At 38.7% G+C, this 15,636-nt stretch overlaps 1 protein-coding gene across 2 annotated transcripts; it reads right to left on the reverse strand.

The window, feature by feature from the left end:
• Positions 1–207: 207 nt before the first annotated feature.
• LGSN (lengsin, lens protein with glutamine synthetase domain) lies at positions 208–14,812 on the reverse strand. Of its 2 annotated transcripts, XM_025925986.2 has the most exons (4): positions 14,680–14,812; positions 13,750–13,947; positions 6,637–6,803; positions 208–3,071 (listed from the first exon to the last, which is right to left on the reverse strand). In XM_025925986.2, the coding sequence occupies exons 1-4, from the start codon at positions 14,768–14,770 to the stop codon at positions 1,872–1,874; spliced, it is 1,656 nt and encodes a 551-aa protein (XP_025781771.2). In that variant the 5' UTR covers positions 14,771–14,812; the 3' UTR covers positions 208–1,871. The 2 variants fall into 2 exon arrangements, with proteins under 2 accessions (XP_025781771.2, XP_086563281.1); XM_086707155.1 differs by lacking the exon at positions 13,750–13,947 and having other exon boundaries at positions 14,680–14,805.
• Positions 14,813–15,636: the final 824 nt, after the last annotated feature.

Genomic DNA, 15,636 nt, shown 5'->3' on the forward strand with positions numbered 1-15,636 from the left:
AACTCCATCTCGTGTGGGTTCCATTCCCGAGGGCATTACTCTAGCTGCAAGACCTGCAGGTTAACCAACAGGAATGGCAAAGGCAGAAGGATAGAGAAAGGGCGGGAGACAGAGAGTGTGCCCTTTAAAGAAGTTTCCCAGAGTTTCCATGCAGCACTTGTACTTACATCTCTTTGGCCTGAATCTAATCACATGACCACACTCAGCCACAGTGGAACTCAGAAATGTCATTTTTATTTTCCATAATGCGTTCCAACTGACACATTTAGGTGTTACTATGGGGAACAGAGAGAGAATGAATATTGGCAAATAACTAGCGAGCTGCCATGGGGTTCCTCCCTGCCATCCTTCCCATGATGTAATGTGTGGGATTCCATTCTCAGAAGTTTCTGGGCTGATTCCTTTCCTTCTCCACTCACCCAGCACCACCTTGCCCTCTACCTCTTAATCCACCAAGAACGTTATTCTCCTGCTCAACAGAGAAAAGAGGGCAGCAATTAGTGATGGACAGGCGACTTTGACTGTTTAAGCTACTGGGTGCTATGAATTTGAATAGGAGGATCTGAGCCAAGTCTAATCCTCTGCTCTTGTGTTTGCTATCTAAACTGAGGCCACTGTCAGTTTTAATTGAACATAAAATCTCTTGTTTGATCCTAAGCAGTAGAATAGGGTTTTCACTTGCTAGTCAGTGGATTTTGGATTTCCTCCCAATGAAGCTAAACTTTAGGGATAGTTAGCAAAATTATCTCATTCAAATGAAGATCTGGAACATTTAATATTCTCTGGGACATACCAACCTCTGTGGGCAGTAGAATCAGTCATTTAAAGATAAACTTAAGCTGCAAGCATAGCCCTCTTATATAGGCAGTTGCTCTGACACTTCACAAAGCACTACAGACATCTTCAAAGAACAGAGCGAAGCATGAAGAGCCCAGCCATCCCCCCGCCCCGCCCCGCCACACATACCCATTCCACCTGTGTTTTATGCATAGGATTCTATATGAGATATTGCTTAAAGAAAAATTTTCATGACTTTCAAATATTTGACCTCATTGTTCCCAGCCAAATTTTATTTCTTATGGATTTGTTTCTCATGGACATTATAGTCCTGAACTTCCCAGGCCTTTCAGAAACTAGTAAAAAAACAGTGAAAAGAAGGGATATAGGTGAAAACTTCTGCTAACTTGTCATCATGACATATTTTTGAAAACTCATTTAACTTATTTAGAAAGATCACAATGATGCTTGCAAAATTTGCTTCGCAACACAGCTTCCACGTTGTTACTCCATCTTGTGCGGGCTCCATTCCCAGGAGTGTCACCCTCGCCACATCACCTGCAGGTTGGCCAACAGGAAGGGTAATGGCAGAAGGGTGGGGAAAGGGCAGGAAACAGAGCACCTGTCCTCCAGAGGTCTTGATTAGTGAGATTGTATTAGTAAGCATTTTTGTCTTTCTGGCAGTCACAACCTATGTGTATAATTGAAATTAATTGAAATCCTTTGGGTTTTTTAGTCATTTAAATTCTGTTTTGTAATTCTTAAGACTTCTTTTATTGTGTGAATGTATCTGTTGCCCAAAATAACTGCATATTTCTATGTAGGTCAACATACACAGAGGAAATGATGACTGACTGACAAGACCTGGTAAATTTGCATAATACAGCCGCACCACAACTTTATTGTTTGTTTCTACTGTCAGAATCTCTCAGCAGTCCCACTTCATATCTGTCAAATACTCCATGGGGACAAAAAAGAGCGAAAGCATTTGTAGTCTTTTTGTTGTTAATTATAAAAATCCAATCTTTTCTTTCTGGGAGATCAACTACTTAAGTAAAAATCACATCTCTGAAAGAAGAGTTAAGGGTGCTATTCTAAATAAAATATTCTAAGAATTTATTTCTCTCTGCATCTGTTTCTTCATTTTCCAACTCATATTTTTTCATGGCAACAAAATAGCGAATAAAAGTTTCCCCGAGAGCCTGTCTCAGGCATTGATCTTCCTCCAGTGCCACAAGAGCATCTTCCAGTTTCAAAGGAATCTCGGAAGGTTTTGACTGATAGAGGTCCGTGCTGTCATCTGGACCAACCAGGACACCATCGCTGCTTTGAAGTCCATCCAAGCCTGCAGCAACAGTAGCAGCCAACACCAGGTAAGGATTCGCAGTGGCTGAGCCCAGTTTGTTCTCTATCCGGGTGCCTTTCTCACCATGACACTTGATATTAAAAGCACAGCTGTTATCATTGTATCCCCACGTTGTAGGCACACTGTCCTTGAGGTCTTTACTCTCCTTAGAATAACGCTTTCGGCAGCTAACAGCGGGAGCCATCAAGCAGCTGAGAGCAGCGGAATGCTTCAAGAGTCCTGCCAACCATTTTTTCCCAGTGATCGTGAGCTCCTCAATCCCAGAACTGCTGCAGAACATGTTTTCCTTCCCATCGACATCCCAGAGACTGTGAGACAAAATTCCTGAATTGCAGAATCCAGTCTCAATGAAAAAGCTGGCGATGTAGTTATATTTCCTTGCCACTTCTTTGACACCTGTTCTGAGGGTAAATGCATTATCAGCTGCACTGATGCCAAATTCGGGCAAAAAACAGATTTCCATCTGACCAGGCCTGGTAGAGGAGGAAAAGCTCTCAACATTGGCTCCTGTGTGATACAAACCGTCAACAAGTTCCTGGATGAAAGGCTGGTCATGATTATTTAGCAACGTTGAAGCAGGAAAAGATATGGTCTTTGAATTGATAATTTCAGGCACGGCAAAAATGCAAAAATCATAGATGAAGGCAGAGAGCAAGGAAAAGCCAGAATCTTGTAGCTGGCTCAGTTGCCTCTTGGCAATGTACCTTGGGGAAGTCAGAAGAGGTTCACCGGTCACAGTGAATGTGTCACATATCACTCTTGCCGTTCTCTCAGCCCATGGCAACACTCGAAAGGTTGAGAGCTCTGGCATCAGGACTATGTCACTATTAAAACATGTTGCTCTTATGTGATCCACTTCGTCGTCCTTAGGATTCGGTATCAATTCAAGATAACCTCGAGGCATGCAAACGCCATGGATCACTTTTTCCTAAAGAAAGTAGACACAGCAATCAGGTTTTGAAACTTGAAAACAAACAAAAAGGTGGAGGTGGGGGTGAGACACTGCTGATAAGGAAAAAAAAAATGGGTCTAATGTCTGCTGGGTAACATTAGCTTAGTATCAAGTAAATTTCAAATATTTTAAAAATAACCCCCCAAAGTTACTTTTATAAGCAACTGTTAACCTTTTTAGCCTTCAAGTCTTTATATGTTCTTGGATCTGAAAGTAGCAGTCCTAAATAAAAGGTACAATGATAAAATGTCTTTATCACAAACAACAAAGGTAAAGCCTTATGAAATTATTTGAAATGATTATAACCTAGCCCTTTTCAAAGCACTTTTTATTTTATGGCATAGTTGCTAATACTTCAGATAAGATTTTATTTTGGCTTATTCTATTGTAATCCACAGTTAACTGAGAATCCTCAGTTCTTCCCAGAGAGACTAGTATGGGTCAATCCTAGGACACACATGACAATTATCCTATTCTAGGACACACATGACAGACATCCTAACACCAGAGGAACCGGGTCTACTGAAAGCTGCACTTCTGTCTTCAGTCATTTTTATAGCCCACTAAGAATGATTGCCTCGCAGCCTCACAGTCCCAGAAACTGCCTGTGAGCTAGAGTTCCAAAATGTTATAGCCTTCAAGTCAGCCATGAACTGCATGTTACCAAATCTGACTTCTAGCCCTAGGTCTTTCACCAATTACCTATGCGAAGTTAGGCAAATCACTGGACTGTGTGCCATCAGCTTCCATGTCTGTGAAACAAAAGTGTTAGACTAGATGATTGCTAAGACACTTTCTAGCTATATACCTCTGGGGTCAATAGATTTGGTCATTTATTTAACTTTTGCTATGTGCCAGACAACAGGGACATGATGAGGTTATAAAGTTGAGCAGACACATAAAACAATTTCTAGAAATAGTGTCATAGCAGTATAACAAGGCTTCATGTGTTGAAGGTTACACTGATGGTAGAGAAAGCTAAATATAAAGTCTGGTTCCCATAATGTCAGTGTGCATCATGAGGTTAATAAAACATACTAACATTCTGTGAGCCAAATTGTTTCTTATATTACCTCCAATCCCAAAGAGCATGGGTACCAAAAAGGGGCCAAAGCTAGTAGAGGCAATCTACTGGTCCCTCTTCTGCCTTTGACCTTAAGCCACTGTCTCCTTCACTTTCCACCATCTATACACATGTTTTCAAATGCCATTTGGCTTAGCTGATCCAAATATGCTTTTGCCAGTAATAAAGTAGAGAAAGTCAAGCACTATTCAGTTATTCAGTGCCTGCTTAATTTTTCAACTCCCTCAAGGACCTGTATACACACATACATATTGTGGAATTTTAGAGTACTTTAATATAAAATCCTTTCATTTGAATTTTTACTGTAAGAAATATAATATTATTTCCCTACTTTTCAATTTCTTCATTTGAAAATCTGTCGTTTTGTATGTATCTAACATGAGGGGTAATATTATTTTACTCATGAGGCTTCCGAGAGTTCCTGCAATTTAAATCTGTTTGTACTCACTTGATTGTGAACAATAAAGAACGGCTTGTTACCATTTCATTCCACTAGGCCTTCACAAATTTAAAGAATAGTAAAAAGTCACACTGTATTCTTCAAACGATTTAATCTGTATTTTTCCGAGCAATCTTTGTTAACGCTATCATTTTCTTTTTTCGTTTTTGGACATTCTGATTCAAACTACTCTATTAGTAGGGGGAAATATATAAATATATACAAACATGTCATGTTCATGACCACAAATTAAGTTACCTTGTATATATATAAAGCACTAGAACAACTTCACACCCCAATATAGATCACCAGGAATTCAATACTAATTCTTGCAAAATAGCTTAAATCTCTATAATAACTGAAATTTGGATCACAACAAAGTCCACCAAAGTCCACCATCTGTCACCATACAACGTTATCACAATATTATTGACTATATTCCCTTTGCTGCACTTTTCATCCGCATGGCGTATTTATAACTGGAAGTTTTGTACTTTGTCATTGCCTTCACCTATTTCACCCATCCCCTACCCCATACTCCCTGGCAACTATCAGTTTGTTCTCAATGAATCCGTTTCAGCTTGTTTGTTTGCTTGCTCCTTTGTTTTCTTTTTTTGAGATTCCACATGTAGATGGAATCATATGGTATTTCTTTCTTTATCTGACTTATTTCACTTAGCATAATACCCTCTAGATCCATCTATGTTGTCACAAGTGGCAAGATCTCATCCTTTTTGTGGCTGAGAAATATTCCACTGTATATGTGTTCCACATCTTTATTCATTTATCAATGGACACTTAGATTATTTCTGTATCTTAGCTATTGTAAATAATGCTACAATAAACGTAGGGGTAATATGTCTTTCCAAATTTGTATTTTCATTTTTGGAGGGTAAATAGCCAGTAGTGGAATTACTGAATGCTATGGCATTTCTACTTTTAATATTTAAGGAATCTCTATACTGTGGTTTTCCACAGTGGTTGCACCAATTTACATTCCCGTCAACTGTGCACAAGGGCTCCCTTTTCTCCACATCCTTGCCAACACTTGTTATTTCTTTTTTTTTTTTTTTAACACTTGTTATTTCTTGTCTTTTGGGTACCAGCCATTCTGACAGGTGTGAGATTATATCTCATTGTGGTTTTGACTTGCATTTCCCTGATGATGAGTGATGTTGAAAATTTTTAAGAAACAAATTTGAACCTGTTGGAATTCTTGTAAAAAAAAAAGTGTTTTTGGGATGCTCAGTTTTTCCCAAAATAAAACAAATGATAAAATTACAATTTAATATTAAAGTGATGAAAGTAAGATATCTCTTAAAAATAAACTTCAAGGATGCTTAACTTTTACACTTTCATATGTAATACTGACTAACATCCCTTCCTTCTAAGAAATGTTTCAGTGATGCAATAAATCAGTCATTAAAAAAATACATGACATAAACTGGAAAAAAAAATCTCAAAAAGTCTCAAAACATATCCAAAACTACAATATTTCTTAATATCACTATTTTCAAGAATTTAATCATATTCATTAAGTCATCCAACAACAATAAGGTATTTTCTTATCAGAATTAGAAGCTGAAAGGGATGTTCTTTTTATCTAGCAAGTTCTTACTATTTAATCTTTTTTTTTCATTTGATATTTGCTCTTGGGTCTTCTGTTGCAATTTTCTCATGTCAAACAAAATATAATCTTCATAATTGCAGCAAGAGAGAAAAGATAATTCTATAGAGGGAAACTATTCAAGGCAGAAAAACTAAAATTACCAGTCTTAATTAGTTTTCTATTTCTATCGGGTAAAGGAATTGCTGCTTGGGCCTTGAAAGTATATGTTCAGCTCCTTAGGGAACAATAATGTGTTTGGGGAGGGACAAGCAAGAAAGAAAATAAATTATTGGTTTTCAGCTTTAATTACTGTATAGATTACAAGAAAATAAGAAAGATTAGTTAGGACCATTTGCTTGCTCATGGTCGTGAAATTACATTTAATCTTAACTCCACCTGTAAAACTCACTTGGAAAAAGTGTGCAGGGATACTCTTAGATCTGGACACACCATGGAGGTCTGTTGCTTCAAATCGCACAAACTGTAGGTGATTTTTGACCATTTCTTGCTTAATGTGCTTCATTCTAGAGGAGATATGGGGTGTGGTCGGAAGCTGAGTGCCATCTCTGGTGTTATCTGTAAAATAGAGAATGGCCCTAAGTAGTTAGATCACGATGAACTGAAAAGCAAAAGGAAGCTACACAGTAGTGGCTTCATCACCATGATTGTCAACAAAAGCGTCATATACTCATATACTCATATACTGTTATTGGCTTAGAATTGGGGATCTTACCTTTCTTTCCCTGCCTTTACCATATTCCCAAGAACATGGTCTCTAAACAGCCTTAGAGACTGTTTAGCACTTGGGGGTAGGTGAAAGATAACCTTATGTGAATAAGGCACCACACAAGTCTGCATACAGATGACTATCATTGAAAAGACTGAGCTTCTTGAACTAACTAGTAATGCCTTCATTAGAAGTTCCTGTATGATTAAAGGCAAAAGTGTTTGGTTTTTGTGTATTTTCTGCGGGTTTCCATTTTGTGTTTCTTGTTTTGTTTGCCAAAAGGATTTTATAATGGCATCTAAATCTAAGACATCTACATGTCACTGTCAGATTTAAATTTTAAAATCAGTGTGAGTGAGCAAACAAAAGGGTTCTTCAAGGATGAGAGTGTGAGAGAGGAAAAATCTAGAGTGAGTATTCAATTTTAAAACCAGAAACCTAACCCCAAATGTGCGTGTGTGTGCGTCTATGTGTGTGTGCGTGTGTAGGTAGGTATGTATATATTTTCAAGGCATTTAAGGTAGACTGCAAATTCTAAAACTTCAGAGCTAGAAGAGAGTTTGGAGATAAATCACCTAATTCAACTAACTGTCTAGCTTGAGTCCCAGAGAGGTACAGTAAGGTAGTCCAAATCATGCTCTCAGTCCATTGCTGAAATTGAAACTAGAAACCAGACCTCTTAACTCCCAGTTGGTGACTTGTTACCATAAAGTGAATGAATATATATAAAGCACATAGATCTAAAGGATCTGGCACATAATACACATCATACATGTTAGCTACTGTCCAAACTTTGAGGAGAGGTAGCGGACCGTGATGATTCAACACACACACTGAAGCCTATCTGCCTCCCTCGGAATCCTGCCTGTGCCCTAGACACTTTATCCTCTCTGTGCCTGGGCTCTCTCACTGATGCAATATTACCCTCTTCATAGGCTTGCTGTGACGATTAAACAAGTTATTTAACAATCCCTGGCAGACATTAAGCATCATATAAGTGCTTCTGAAACGCATAAAGTGAACACAATTACTCTAACCCTAGTAATGGTACCATGATCATGTCTGAATCTGAATACTCATCAATCTGTCACATCACTGATGTTGAGCAGCTATAATTTTAACGTGATACCTGAATATCCTTTTTTGATATATAATTGGCTTTAAAAATAGGCATAAAGATTGACAGTTTAAAAACACAGATTAAGCAGATTTTAAGTATGTGAAGCATGAGGAAAACAAATTACTGGTTCCACCTCTACAAATATATTAGAGATAATGTCCTGTCACTGATACATTTGGCTACTCTGAGACTCCTGAGGCTTTATAACTACCTTCCATTTAACACAAACAATTAAGCTGTAGCAATTACAACGTTTCATGCTAAATTAGCAGTTGCTGTCTTCCCAACCTATCCTGAAGTATTGGGTGTTCTGCCCAGGTTGAACAATTCTCTTTACAGAAAATAAAACTGATAAGCATTTTAAAATATGGAAAACTTCTGGGGCCAGTTAAGGGCTGACCTCAGCTTAGGTCATGATCTCACGGTTTGTGGGTTGGAGGCCTGCATTGGGCTCTGTGCTGACACCTGGAGCCTGCTTCTGATTCTGTCTCCCTCTCCCTCTGCCCCTCCCCTGCTCTCTCTCTCTCTCTCTCTCTCTCTGAAAAATGAATAAACATTAAAAAATTATAAAATATGGAAAATTTCAGACAAGCAGTATTCTAAAAATAATAAGCAATTAATATATAAGCTATAAATATTTTAACAACATAAAAAAATCAGTATTCATCTCCTATCAAAGGAGGAAGGTCATTTTATTGGTTCATCCGTAATATAATCACAGGCAATCTTATTAGTTCTTTGTCTTACCTGTAGCTTCTAACATTTCTACAATAAATATGCATTCTTTTAAAATAAGAAAAGTATGTATCCACTCAAAATATGTTGTTTAGTTACCATGTATTATTTATTTATTATTATTATTTATTGGACATATATCTAGGAAGAAGACAGAAAAAGCCCTGCCCTCATACAGCTTTATATTATTGAATGGGGGAACGATAGACAATACATATGCCATTGAGTGCAAAGGTGGTATACTTTACCATGGTTAAAAGTGCTGAAAATAAACAAAATATAATCACCTGGAGTAATAATTCTATGAGATCTGATCACAGTACGGACAGGTCTAACCCCTGATTCATTCAAAGATTGCCAAGTTGACCTGTGGCTGGACAATAAGTAGATGTATTCATTTGCTAGGGGTGTCAAGACAAATTCCACAGACCAGGCGACTTATGTACAAATTTATTTTCTTACACTTCCAGAGGGTAGAAGTCTAAGTTCGAAGTGTCACCAGAGTTGGTCTCTTCTGAGAGCCCTCCCTCGTTGGCTTGTAAATGGCTGTCTTCATATGATCTTCCCTCTTTGGGTGTCCTAATCTTCTCTTCTCATAAGAAGAGTAACATTCATTACTCCTTTTAAAACCCTATCTCCAAATACAGTTACAATGTGAGGTATGAGGGGATAGGATTCCAACCACCCACGAATTTGGGGAAGACACAATTCAACCCCTAACAATATATCATCTCATTTCCATTTTCTTGAGTCCCTATCACTACCCACCATATTGTATAATCACATGTTTACTTTCTGTCTTTCCCCACCTGCATGTCAGTTCCAGGAGAACACTTTACTTGCTGCTGTATCCGCGGTACCTGCAGCAGTACGAGCATACCAGCGATGCTCAACGACCACTCCTTTAATCCTTTCATAAAGGGTTGTGTGAAGAAATTAATTAATTAATAAACCCTGCATGATTTGACCTCATCTAATTAAGAAGTAGAAATTGGCATCACATGTTTTGGTAATTTGATATCTTTTTTTTTTTTAATTTAAAAGTTTAATTCTTCCATCAAATATGAGAATTCTATGCAATCTAATTTCATTTTCAAGGAATCAACTAATCTTACTGTATCGTTGTCTGAATTTCTCTTCTTCAAATAAATCATACTTGTTAGTTACAATTAAACCTTTTGGTCAGGACTTCCCAGATGTACATGATGAATAGCAGGCAGATAATTGCTAGTTCGGGGACTCATTTGTTTTTCTTGCAGTATGGTTCCTGGGAGATGTTCTCCTTTCCTATCCCCTCAGAGGACTAATAAATTAAATCAATCTGCTTTTACAGAGGAAGTTTTCCTGCTGTGAGTGTTTGGCGGGGGGGGGGGGGGGGGGGGGGGGGAGGGGGGGAGATAAGACAACACTACAAAAAAAATTAAAATTAAAATAAAACCTCAAAGCTCTATAGCAACTAAAATGCCTTGGAGAAATGTTGTCTGTGTTCAGTGACGATGAGGACATATTTCAGCTATAGAGAACAAGCTGTGGTCACTTATAAAAGGCAGATTGAATAGGTGTTTGAGCTTTCAGAAATGTCAATTTAAAAAGGGAAAAGTGCACCAAAGAGTACTGTGCAACACATTTAGCTTATGGAATATGCCTTGGATGATGTGCCACACACTCCGTTCCCAGGGCCTGCCCTCCTTCCTCCACATGGCTTCTCTGACAGACACCCTCTTAGAGCAAATGTGACCCCACTCTCCAGAAGTATCATGTCGGCCCAGGTGGCAGAATAACCAAGTACAAAGCAGCAAGAAAAACAAAAACAATAAAAAAAAAAGTCCGGAGGGGGGGCTTTCTTTGAAAAAAAAATATTTTTTTAAGTCACAGTGGTGGGGCACATGGGTGACTCAGTCGGTTAAGCAGTTAAGTGTTGGCCTCTTGATCTCAGCTCAGGTTATGATCTCATAGGCTCATGAGTTCAAGCCCCAGGCATCAGGCTATATGCACTGTCAGTACAGTCTGCTTGGGATTTCTCTCTCTCCCTCTCTCTCTCTCTCTCTCTCTGCCCCTCCCACTGCTTGTGTGTGCCCTCTCTCTCTCTCAGAATAAATAAATAAACTTAAAAAAAAAAAACTTTTTTTAGAGTCAGGGTGGTATCACAGAGAAGAAAACACCATGTTAAAATTTCTAGCATTTATTGGGGGATGGATTTTTCATACATATCTTTAAATTCTGTAATGGTGGTTTGTTGCAAGCTATAAACTTTTTGGTGCTCTGGGCCTATAAAAAAATTAATGTAGCCTGGGGCCAAAGAGGGAACTTCTGAATGAACCAAACTGAGTTAATAATGATACCCATAATCCTAGTCATAGTCGGTTGGTGCAAAGAGAGCTCATGACACAAATTCCTTCCACAGATTTTTTTGATGTAAGACTAAGAAATGGTAAATTTCATCTCAATTTTATGGCTGAGACTATATGAAACAAGGGTCACAAACTGTTCATGGAAGAGCCAATGTGGCTAGCAGATGTTTTCTCACTGGTTGTCTCACAGTGTTTGGAAACATTTAAAAGAGTTGACACTTGAAAATCTGAAAATTGCATAGAAAAATCTTCAGTTCAAGCTTCTCTTGAAGAAATTAAATTTGGTACCACTGGGTAATTATTTCTCCATAGCAACCACTGGCTGGAGCTCTGAGGTGGCCTGAAATGGGGCACACATCCTCTAATCCATGGGTTGGCAAATGCTTTCTGTAAAGGGCCAAAGAGTAAATATTTGCAGCTTGGCAGACCGTATGGTATCTGCTCTCGCAACCACTCAACTATGCCGCCGTAGCACAAAAGCAGCCATAGACAATACATAAACCTTACTTACAAAACATGGCCAGCAGGCTGAATTTGTCCTGTGGGCCACAGTGTGTCAACCTCTGCTCTAGTTCCTCACAACCAGCATCACTGTTTCTTTATACAAGCCCACCTTACTCATTTGTATTATTTACCTGGCCCCTATGGCATTAACATCAATAGTTCCTGAGGCTAGACTGTCAGTGCTCACCCGCATTTCATGGAGAAACTCACAAAGCCAACACACAAAGAAATGCAGAGATGAGAAATGCCACGGTGGGCAGAGCTGCCTCACAAATATGTTCACATCCTAAGTCCTGAAACCTAAAGAATATGTTAAACTGCAGGCAATTAAGGCTATAAACCTTAAAATTGGGATATTGTCTTGGATTATCCAAGTGAGTTCTTAAAAGCAGAGAACTTTCTCCAGCTGTAAGGAGAAAAGAGATGTAGAAGAAGGAGAATTTGGAGAGGTTCCAAACGTGAGAAGGATTTGACTGATTGTCTTGGTCCCGAGACACAGGACCACACAGAGGCTTCCAGAAGGCAAGGGCCACTCCAGGTGACAGCCAGCAAGGAAACATAAACCTCAATCCTACAACCCCAAGGAAATGGATTCTCCCAACCATCTGAATGAACTCCCTAGAATCGCTGGATAAGAATCCAGATGGACAACACCTTGACTTCAACCTTGCAAAATCTGAATCAGAGAAACCAGCTGAGACAACCCTGACTTCTGGCATACAGAACTGTAAGGTAATGAATTGTATTCTTTTAAGTTACTAAATGTGTGGTAATCTGTTATGGTGGCAATGGAAAACTAATACATATGGAGTCCTGATAGCATTCACTTCTCAGGCTCTAGTTCCTCCTTAGGACCTGTGTGTAGTAAAGAATTTAACCTTACCAAAGGAGACCTCCTTACCCTTGGCTCCTGGAAGATAATCTCTAAGACTTTGGAACACCCTGCCTAACAAGAGTGTCTTTGTTTGTGATCTCTGGGCCACACTAGAAAATCTAATAATGTCATTTTTCATGGGAGCTTTGAGTCATGTTGTATCAGCTTGACCCCCCAGAGAAGCTGGAGACGGAGGTCTGCCACATGGAACCCCGCTATGGAGCTCCAGTAAAGACTCTGGAGACCAAGACTCAGGTAAGCTTCCCTGGTTGGCAATACTCCATGCATATTGTCACACATCATTGTCAGAAGAGTGGTTCTGTCCATGACTCCACTGGGAGAACACAAGTGGAGGCACCATGCTTCGAACTTTCCTGGACTCCCCCTGCTGGGTCTCTTCCCTTGGCTGATTTTAATCTGTATTCTTTCACTGTATCCTTGAGTATAATAGTTTTCAATGAGTTCTGTGAGTCCTTATAGCAAATTATCAAAACTAGGATTAGTCTTGGGGAATTCTCAAACTTGCAATTGGTGTCAGTAACGACAGTGGAAACCTAACTTCACACCCTGTCATATTTCTATCTTTTCAAACCTTGTTTGTTCAACCCTCTTATCAGGGATTCCCTTATGGAATACATATTTCATTTTTTTTAATTTGTTTAAGGATTATTCATTTTTCAGAGACAGAGAGAGACAGAGTATGAGGTAGGGGGAGGGACAGAGAGAGAAGGAGACACAGAATCTGAAGCAGGCTCCAGGCTCTGAGCGGTCAGCACAGAGTCCAACGCGGGCTCGAACTCACAGACTGTGAGATCATGACCTGAACCAAAGTCGGACACTCAACCGACTGAGCCACCCAGGTGCCCCAATATTTCATTTTAACTAGTTTCTGTCACTTGGATCTCAGAGATTTTTAACCCATACACAGATAGACCAAAATACTTATATAGCTATTAATAAGCCAGAAACTTAAAAGAATTTCACTTTAAAAAAAAGACTAGAAAGATCATCCATTGCAACCCCGCCATTTTCTTGATGAACAGCCTAGTGGTTAAAGAAAACTATAAGGTCTTTTATAAATGATAGGTATATAAATTATTCGATGACTCCGAGACTAGCGTTCCTCAATCAAGGCCACATTGTCTCTATTTCAAATACAAATTTAGGGGCAGTGGCTAGAATGACACGTGAGTTTGTTTCCCAGTCCTTACCAGAATGGCTGGAGTTTGTGTTAAATTCGCTACAAGGAGCACTGGCTGATGTTTTGAAGCGGGAGGGTTTTATCACTGTTGTCTGATTCTCAGAGTCCTTGTCATCTTGTGGAAGATGAGAGTCTGCAGAGCCAGGTCCCACAACTGGTTTGCTCATATCCCCCAACTTGTGGCACACCATTTGGTATCTGATCCTTTCTTTAATAATAAAGAAAAATGTTAAAACACGCACTGCCTTGTTTTTCAACCGTCTTTTAACATGATATGGAGAGGAATCTTTGAGAAAATAATTTATTCCTGGGCAGTGACATACCGAATGAGGGGCAAGGGGAAAGGTCTGCACCGGTTGCAGGCCATAAGGAGGCACATGGTCTGCAGAAAATTTTAAAGCAATAATAAAATCGATGAGCACCCTGCTTGCTTTTTATTGTTACCATGTACCAGCCATCCCTGTGCCCCTGCCTTGGAACACCACTGTTCCTGGATTGCATCTCTTGTTCAGATTAACTCCTAGTTTCAGCACTGTTTCAGATCTATTGAGTTTGGTTGAAATTCCAGCATGTGGTATGAAAACTTGTTCTACATCTTTATTGTGGCCTCCCAAATCCTTGGCAATGATCTTTGCAATCAATCTCAGAGCAGAAATGTGCTTCCCTGCTTATGCATATGTTCTCTCTGTTGTCTTCTTTTTGCCCCACTATCAACCTAGTTCTGCTCCCTTTACATTCTAAATATTTTGATTGGTTATTTTTATATATTTACGTTATACCCTTATATTTGCTATCTTTTGTGTTGCCTATGTAGAACTAAATTTCATTTCTTTGTTTTTGTTTTTCCCTTCGATGAAAAGAAACGGTTTTGTAAAAAGGAGAACTAAATAGAGATTGCAATTGACATCATATTCCTGAGGGATAAGAGTAACTAAGTTACCTTTTGAGTTGGATATATCCATTTCTCCTACTTCAGTTGAAAATAGATGTTGTTTAGTAACTTTCTTTCTTGTTCTTCTTAATTTACTCATCCTGTTGGCTTCAGTCTCATTACCTTCATCTCTCGTGTCCTGTAATAATTAATAAACAAAAACCAGATAACAGATCGTGCACACAAGTAAATCTGGATGTCAGGAAAGCATGGTGACTGGATACTTAAGTTTTAAAGTGAATGTAAGAGACTTTTATAATGAGGTAAATTTTGTCACTTCTGTCACTTGAATAATTCAAAATTAACAAGCCCAATATTCTGTTTACAGGCTGGATATTCTGTACTCCTTTTATATCTGGTACAGAAATATAATTAAATAAGTTGGGATCTTGTCCAACTAGTCAAGATTTTAATCTTTATTTTTTACTCTGGGATATTTTATATTATCCATGCCTAAACCCATTTAAGCGTAAAATCCTCTTTTTATGATTTCTATCTTTTTTTGGATCTCTAACCTTTTGACCAAAAGCACAAGTACCCGAGGAATTAGATTCTATTCTTTCTTTTCTCTTACCCTCAGCCTTACTGCATCAATATTTACTTTACTTCAAAAGTAAATTAAAATATAAAAAATAAAATAAAAAATGCAGTTGCACTTGTACATATTAGTTTCTATGGGTAGAACAAATGTTATACTCAAAACAGTTTTATAGCTTGGGAAAATGTAAAGAAAAATATTTTAAAACAAAATAACTTCACTTTTACAATCAAGTTCTAATCCTTGACAGAATTCTTCAATAGACCTGTCAAGGGCTATTCCCAGCAAGGAGCTGGGCAGTGAAGCAGGGGCTGAAGGGGGAAGAGCTCGGGCATCTCTGCGCCAACAGTGGGCAGAATCACCCCTGCAGTCCCAGGACATGAAAGCTAACATTAAAAAAAAATAATAAGAAAAAAAAGCAGACATTA

The sequence above is a fragment of the Puma concolor genome, chromosome B2, assembly GCF_028749965.1.
Source record: "Puma concolor isolate L17-30 chromosome B2, mPumCon1.1.hap2, whole genome shotgun sequence".
Classification (NCBI taxonomy): domain Eukaryota; kingdom Metazoa; phylum Chordata; class Mammalia; order Carnivora; family Felidae; genus Puma; species Puma concolor.

Bases quoted from the DNA above. Each gene is read 5' to 3' on its own strand.
- LGSN (XM_025925986.2), bottom strand. From the start codon at position 14,770: ATGAGTAAATTAAGAAGAACAAGAAAGAAAGTTACTAAACAACATCTA. The intron at 13,948-14,679 runs GTAACTTAGTTA...TTATTATTAAAG, and splicing joins GGATATATCCAACTCAAAAG to AAAGGATCAGATACCAAATG. The intron at 6,804-13,749 runs GTAAGGACTGGG...TCTATTTTACAG, and splicing joins CACAAACTCCAGCCATTCTG to ATAACACCAGAGATGGCACT.